This window comes from Nycticebus coucang, chromosome 3, assembly GCF_027406575.1.
Source record: "Nycticebus coucang isolate mNycCou1 chromosome 3, mNycCou1.pri, whole genome shotgun sequence".
Classification (NCBI taxonomy): Eukaryota; Metazoa; Chordata; class Mammalia; order Primates; family Lorisidae; genus Nycticebus; species Nycticebus coucang.
In genome coordinates this window covers 61234592-61241917 of record NC_069782.1, presented here as the reverse complement: position 1 = coordinate 61241917, position 7326 = coordinate 61234592, and the positions used below count along the sequence as shown (strand labels likewise).

The 7326-nt window shown below is 48.8% G+C and overlaps 1 protein-coding gene across 1 annotated transcript; it reads right to left on the bottom strand.

The window, feature by feature from the left end:
- Window positions 1–386: 386 nt before the first annotated feature.
- On the bottom strand, window positions 387–6954 carry TNFSF14 (TNF superfamily member 14). Its single transcript, XM_053584641.1, has 4 exons — window positions 6638–6954; window positions 5257–5293; window positions 4966–5007; window positions 387–3571 (listed from the first exon to the last, which is right to left on the bottom strand). The coding sequence occupies exons 1-4, from the start codon at window positions 6854–6856 to the stop codon at window positions 3144–3146; spliced, it is 726 nt and encodes a 241-aa protein (XP_053440616.1). The 5' UTR covers window positions 6857–6954; the 3' UTR covers window positions 387–3143.
- Window positions 6955–7326: the final 372 nt, after the last annotated feature.

Below are 7326 nucleotides of genomic sequence, written 5' to 3'. Positions count from 1 at the left end.
ATTTTTTGTCATTAGTTTATATAGATTATTACAATTTTAATACAGTTTTTTCCTTTTCTTTTTGTATTTTTTGTACCCCCGTATATAAAATGAGATATTTTGAAGATGGGACCCGAATCTAAACACAAAGCATATTTATGTTTCACATATACCTTATACATGTAACCCAAAGGTAATCTCATGCAATATTTTTTTAATTGTTATTTATTTATTTATTTATTTATTTATTTGATACGGAGTCTTACTCTGTCACCCTGAGTAGAGTGCCGTGGTGTCATAGCTCATAACAACCTCAAACTCTTGGGTAAGCAATCCTCTTGCCTCAGCCTCCCAAGTAGCTGGGACTACAGACATCTACCAATGCTTGGCTAGGTTTTCTATTTTTATTTGTTTTTAAACTTTATTAAAATTAATATGAGGGTACAATATTTAGGTTATGTTGTTCTCACTTCCAGGGTAAAATTCCATTTGTAGAAGAACCCCTCACCCTCATGCAATACTTTTAATGATTTTGCACATGAAGCAAAGTTTGCATACATTGAAAGCCAAGGTATCACTCTCTGAGCCACCCATGTGAATATCTGTGGTTGTTTGGCATAACCATCATTCCTGACTCTAAATTTACCTACTCTTTTTTTTTTTTGTAGAGACAGAGTCTCACTGTACCGCCCTCGGGTAGAGTGCCGTGGCGTCACGCGGCTCACAGCAACCTCTAACTCTTGGGCTTAGGCGATTCTCCTGCCTCAGCCTCCCGAGCAGCTGGGACTACAGGCGCCCGCCACAATGCCTGGCTATTTTCTTTGTTGCAGTTTGGCCGGGGCTGGGTTTGAACCTGCCACCCTCAGCATATGGGGCCGGCGCCCTACCCACTGAGCCACAGGCGCCACCTAAATTTACCTACTCTTGATAAACATTTTCTTATGCTTATTCACATATAAGTACATATTAATAATAATAAGAATATGACATACATATCTAGCATGTGAGGGAAAGATAGTAGCACAGCTATAAAGAGGACTTTCCCTTGAGCACCCCAAGTAAACCATGTTTTGTGAGCCTGCATTTTGACTGCAACCTGGCCCTTGAGGTCAGGTGCAGAATTTTCCACTTGTAGGATCATGTTATTGCTCAAAAAGTTTCAGATTTTAGAGCATTTGGAATTTTGGATTTTTGGATTAGGGATGTTCAACCTTTACTGTTATACCCCCCAGTTTACAGATCAGGAAACTGAGGCACTGAGAGATAATGGGACTTGCTCAAGGTCAAACAGCTCATAAGTGGTAGAGTGGACTTGGAACCCAGAATTGCAAAGCCTGTTTCCTTTACCCTGTGCTACTACGCGACAGTGACAAGAACAATGTCAGTAATAACAATCGGTGATAGAAATTCACCCACCTCTGGGGTCTAGGCCCTCATCCTAAGACCTCCCTACTGCCACATCATGACACTGCTCATTTGCATAGATCCTCTTATGTGTCATTCTCTGCCCCACCCCAATTTCGCATGCTCCTGCTTACTCCAAGCTCCCACCTGGCTTGGTAAGCTGTCACTGTCCTGCAAGTCCTCAATAAGGGTGCCTTCACTTCCTCAGGAGCTGTGGATTTGAGGGGAAGGTAGAACTAGGCATAGGGTCTTTGGTTCCCCCACATTTCCTGCTAGGAGCAGGGCTAACTGGGTTCAGGTTCCTCATCTGCTAAAATAACCTCTATGGGTCGTTATACCCTCACTCTGCCTCTATGAGTACCCGTTGCTGACTGTTGCTCCCTATCCGACTCTCCCCCTCCCATGGGGCTCTGTGGGTCTGACAGCCCACCCCAAATTCCTTCCCCTAAGAACTAAACAGATCCAGGTGAAACTGTGTCATTTTATTTTAAGGACCAGTAGTAGCTACGAGGCCCAGGGTTATTAGCAAGGTCTGCTCCTAACCCCAGGGTATGTTACTCTTGGCTGGGGAGAAACCTCAAGGCTGTGTGTGTATGTGTGTGTGATATTGTGTGTTTATCATTGTGATGGTGTGTGTGTAACTGGGTCTGGCCTTGATGGGATGTATCTGCATCTGATGTGGTGAGCGTTACCAAGTGTGACAGTGGCACCCCTGTTGGTGACCACGTGGTTGTGAGCTGTGTGTGGCTGCCATGCAGTGTCATGGCTATCTGCAATGCTGTGTATGACTTCCATCTGACTATGTATGAATCTGAGGCTGTGTGTGCATGAGTCTGTAGTTGTGAAAGAGGGCGGATGTTATGTAGCCGCGTGATAGATTCTGTGTGGTGCCACGGGTCTGACTGTGTAGTCAGTCTTTCCTCCTTTCTTTCAGTGAGTGTGTTTTTCCTGGGTGCCTGGTCTTGGGCTGGATGCTGAGGACACAGCAGTGGTGTATTTGTGACATGTCTGTGCTTAGCAGTGACGGGACACAGCCAACTGGTTGGTGATGTATTGTTAGCCGGAAATCAACCACCATGGCAGTATTTACACCATGGAAGTTGGCAAATACTATAAAGTTTTCCTCTACACCAGAGAGAGGTGGTTCTTACACAGTTATAAGCACATTTCTGTGACTGCGTCTCTGGGTGTAGCTTTTTGTGACTAGGCCGAGGTGTGGCCACAAGCCCATGGGTGAGAGCTGAGTATATGACTGTGACTGCAGGTGGGGTGAGTAGGCTGTCTGCCTGGATGAGTCCAGATGAGAGGTCTCCCGCCCTGTCACCTATACTCACGAGAGAAGGGAAGTTGATGAAGTCAACCAATTCCCAGCTAATTCCCTGGAATCCCAAGTCCCACTTTCTTCTGAATCAAAAGTATAAATACCCACCCCTCCCCTTCTTCCTGAATATCAGGCAAATCAACTTCACCCCATGCTTGGGGGCCTGCAGACTCCAAGTCTCTGGGTCTTTGTCTTTAGTACTGTGTGTAGCAGGGTCTAAGGTCTGCATGAGTCTTCCAGAGGCACCTGCTGGGTCTTCAGCCTCTCAGGGTGTCTGCATCCTTGGTCCTGGGAAGTGCCACTGAGTCCTTCATCTTCTGAGTTTTGGGTTCCCTAGGGGCCCTCCAAGACCTCAGGTTCCTTAGGGTTTGTGTCTTCCAAGAAACCTTCTAAGGCATCCGCCTGCCAGGCCCACATGTAGCCCACCACACTCCTTCTGTTACACCATGAAGGCCCCGAAGTAGGACCGGGTGCCGTCACGCAGTCTGACCAGGTGCTCCTCGGGCACACGCACGATCACCTCCTCCCCGGCTTCCAGGTGCACCACGCCACCCAGGAAGCTGCTGTCCCACCAGACGCGGGAGCCGGCTGCCCTTCTGCAGGGTGAACGCCGGCTGACCAAAAGTTCCAGCTCCTCAGGGTAGCGGGGTGTGCGCTTGTAGAGCCCGTGGGTGACAGGCAGGCCGCTGGCTAGCCCTTGTGGACACCCCACCCCACCCAGCTGCACTTTGGAATAGATGTAGTAGTATCCAGCCTGGGTGGTCACTAGGGCGCCATTGTGGTAGCTGAGGCCCCTCAGGAAGGCCAGGCCCAGCTGCGTCTCCCACAGCAGTGGACCCCCGCTGCCTATCAAGCTGGAATTGGCCCCTGAAGGGGAGAGAGAGAGAAAGAGGGCTGCTGTTGAACATGTGTCCTATTCTTGCGGTGTGACCCTTTGCCAGTCTGCACCCTCTCTAAGCCTCTGTCTCTGTGCTAGGCTGCTTGCATGTATTTATTCACTTTATCCCTGCTTTGCAAATGGGGGAAACTGAGGCACAGAGAAGCAAAGTAACTTGCTTAGTGTACATCTTAAATTACTGCATCTCCCTTTTACAGGTGGGGAAACTGAGACAGAGCAACAAAGGGGAAACTGAGGCACAGGGCCATAAAGTGACTTTACAAAAAGTGTCAAAACTTGCAAGTTAGGCTGGGCATGATGGTTCACACATGTAATCCCAGCCTCCGGGAGGCCAACCCTGGTGGATCACTTGAGCTCGGGAGTTTGAGACCAGCCTAAGCAAGAGTGAGACCCCATCTCTACTAAAAATAGAAAAACTAGTCAGGTGTTGTGGCGGGTGCCTGTAGTCCCAGCTACTCAGGAGGCTGAGTCAAGATGATTTTTTGAGCCCAAGAGTTTGAGGTTGCTGTGAGCTATGATGCCATGACACTCTGTGAGAGTGAGACCTTATCTCAAAAAAAAAAAAAAAAAAAGAAAGAAAAGAAAACATTTGCAAGCTGGCAGAGAGTTAGACTCCGTCTCAAAAAAAAAAAAAAAAATTTGCAAGTTGGCAGAACCAAGGAATCAAGGCAGAACACACCTCAGATCTAGCAACCTTGTAATCTGTGTATGCCTTAGTTTCTCTCTCTGTAAAATGGAGATATGAATAGTACCTGTTTAAGATGTAATAAATTACAGTAGAACCTCCATAGCTGACCATCTTTCTACACTGACCACCTCCTTAACTTGACCTAATTTTTATAGACTGGACATGCACAACATGTACATATTGGTGTAGCAGGCCCAGTTCCTTATGTTAGCCATCTCCATATATTGACCAGTTTGTTCCAGTCTGTTAGGTGGTCATCTTACTGAGGTTCTACTGAATTTTTAAGTTTTTTTAGTTTTAATTTTTGTAGAGACGGGGTCTTGCTTCATTGCCCAGGCTGGTCTCAAATTCCTGGCCTCATGGGATCCTCCTGGTGTGACCTCCCAAAGTGCTGGGATTATAGCCACAAGCCACTGTGCCCCAAAGTATTTAATGAATTAATATATATAAAGCGTATAACAGTGTGACACAGTGTAAGCACTATATAAGGACTAATTAAAATAAATACAGATAGAAATACATATCCCTAGAGCCTGAGATCTGGGTGACTCTGAGAATCAATATTTAACGACTGAACAAATGAAAGAATGAATATGCTGACATGTTGGGGCATTTGTGTCTTCTTCCCAGGACACCCTGCCCTATGCCCCATGCCAGGACCCAGGGCCCCCTCACCTGTGAGGTGTGCTGCTGGGTTGATCTGGTGAGACCTCCGCTCTGGGGAAAGAGGGTCAGAGGTCAGGAGCAATGACAGTGGGGTCCAAGGGCAGCCTCCTAAGGGGTTATCACATCCACCTCTCAAAGTTAACACCACCCCTTCCGGAGTGACCCAAACTTCTGCTTCTCAGGCCTTGGGGAGGGGCACCTGTGGGACTTGGGCCAGTTGTGCAAATCACATTGGGCAATGCTGAAGGGCAGCATGGGAACCACCCCACCTTCTTCCCAGGGATCAAGACCTTGACTCACCTTGCATCAGATGCTCCCAGGAGCCTGTGTCTCTGTCCTACAAATACAGAAAGAGCCCACGGTGAGAACCTGTGGTGGGGCCATGTCTGGCAATGGCCACGGACACCACCCCCAGACATGCACAAAGAGCCATCCTGCCTGACAGCCTGATAACAACCCAATGCTTCAGTTTCCCTTTTTGTAAATGGAGTTACAAATACTGCCTCCTTAGGATCTCAGAAATTAATATGTGTAAAGCATATTATGGTTCCTGACACATAACATACATTATAAAAGGGTCTAATAAATAAGCAATATTAAAAAACTAGGGTCAGGTGCAGTGGCTTATACCTATAGTCTCAGCACTTTGGGAAGCTGAGTGAGGAGGATCAATGCCAGGAATTTGAGACCAGCCTGGCAACACAGTAAGACCCCATCTCTACAAAAATATAGAAAATTAGCTGGGTGTCCTGGCACATGCCTGTGGTCCCAGCTATTTGGGAGGCTGAGGCAGGGTGATCACTTGAGGCCAGAAGTTTGAGGCTGCAGTGAGCTGTGATTATGCCAATGACATCTTCAGCCTGGGCAATACAGTGAGATGCTGTCTCTAAAAAAAAAAAAATACTTGGACATCCAAATGGTTGGACATACAAACACCAGCCCAAGAATATGATACCTGACCCAGGGAACAGTCCTCAACATGTATCTGACACTTTGAGAAGACAGACACACATAGACTCAAACATGTGGACATGCTGTTATGAATCCACGTGTATCTTCAGATCGAGACTCAAAGACAAAGACACACAACTCTAGTTCCTGGGCTGTAGACAGGTGGATGCATGGACATGTGGGCGCATGTGCACAGGATGGCAGCACATGACACATGGGCACATGGTGGCCACCAGGTCCAGACACAAGGAGAAGTGACATAGGGATCCAAAACCCTGGCAAGCCCATGTGTGCATGGTGTTGTATACATACAGATCCACAGGTGTGGCACACAGACAGACCCACACCTCCACGGCCAGCTGGGGACAGCCTGAGAGAGAGAGATTCCCACAGACTGACACAATCTCAATAACAGTGATGAGGGCACAGCTAATAATCGGAGTGACATTGGAGTGTGGCTGCGATTGATTGTGTACAAGTCATGGGCCAGCCACCTCCAGTCACCAGGCTTGCCATATGGTACCTCATGTCCTATGAAGTGGGCACTTTTATTTTGTAGATGAGGAAACTGAGGTCCAGAGAGATGCATGAACTTTTCCTGGACTGGCAGCAGCAACTCAGGGTCAAACTGGATGCGTTTAGTCTGTGTCCCATCCTGCACAAGCGCACAGTGACACAGAAGACATAGGAGACCTGCCCCTCACACCACCAGCGCCCACGCCCCACTCACCGGCAGGCGGGCGACAGTCTCGCCTAGGCGCCAGTGCAGCTGCAGCAGAAACCAGCCTTGGACGGCCAGCCCAGCACCTATGAGCAGCAGCAAGAGACCCAGGCCCACCCGGGCCGTGCAGCAGGGCTGTCTCTGGTGCCTTCGTCCCAGTCTCCTGAACGGGATGTCTGTCTGTCCATCCACCACAAAAACGGAGGGCCGCACAACTCTCTCCTCCATGCCTGAGCTAACAGGGCTCCAAGACGCCCCGGGGCAGGGCTGGCACGCCTGGATCCTTCGGCTTCGGAGGAAACCGAAATTGCCCAACACTCCTGGGCTGTGTGGCTGCAGACAGGCACTCGTGGGCCCTGGCCGCCTTTAGAACTGGGGCTTGGCCCCACCCCTCTCCCCACTCACCCTCCTCTTCTTCCTGTGCCGGCCACCCCCGGCCCTGGTCTGTCTCACTCTCACTCACACAGTCGCTCACACTTTCCAGCGACTTCTGAAAATGTGACTCAGGTGTAGATTGCAGAGGGGAAGCCCCAGCTGTCCCTTTTGGGCAGCTGCATTCGCTTGGCCACCAAATATTGACTGAGGACTTCCTGTGTGCTAGGTTTGGGGAACACAGTGGTGAAGAAGAGAGACTAAGGCCCCTGCTTGTATGGAGCTCCTATTCCAGTGGGGTGAGAGAGACAAGAAGCTGGATAATA

Coding starts and splice junctions, on each gene's coding strand:
- TNFSF14 (XM_053584641.1), bottom strand. CDS start 6,856: ATGGAGGAGAGAGTTGTGCGGCCCTCCGTTTTTGTGGTGGATGGACAG. Junction 5,008..5,256: donor CTGGGAGCATCTGATGCAAG/GTGAGTCAAGGT, acceptor CTCTTTCCCCAG/AGCGGAGGTCTCACCAGATC. Junction 3,572..4,965: donor CCCAGCAGCACACCTCACAG/GTGAGGGGGCCC, acceptor TCTCCCCTTCAG/GGGCCAATTCCAGCTTGATA.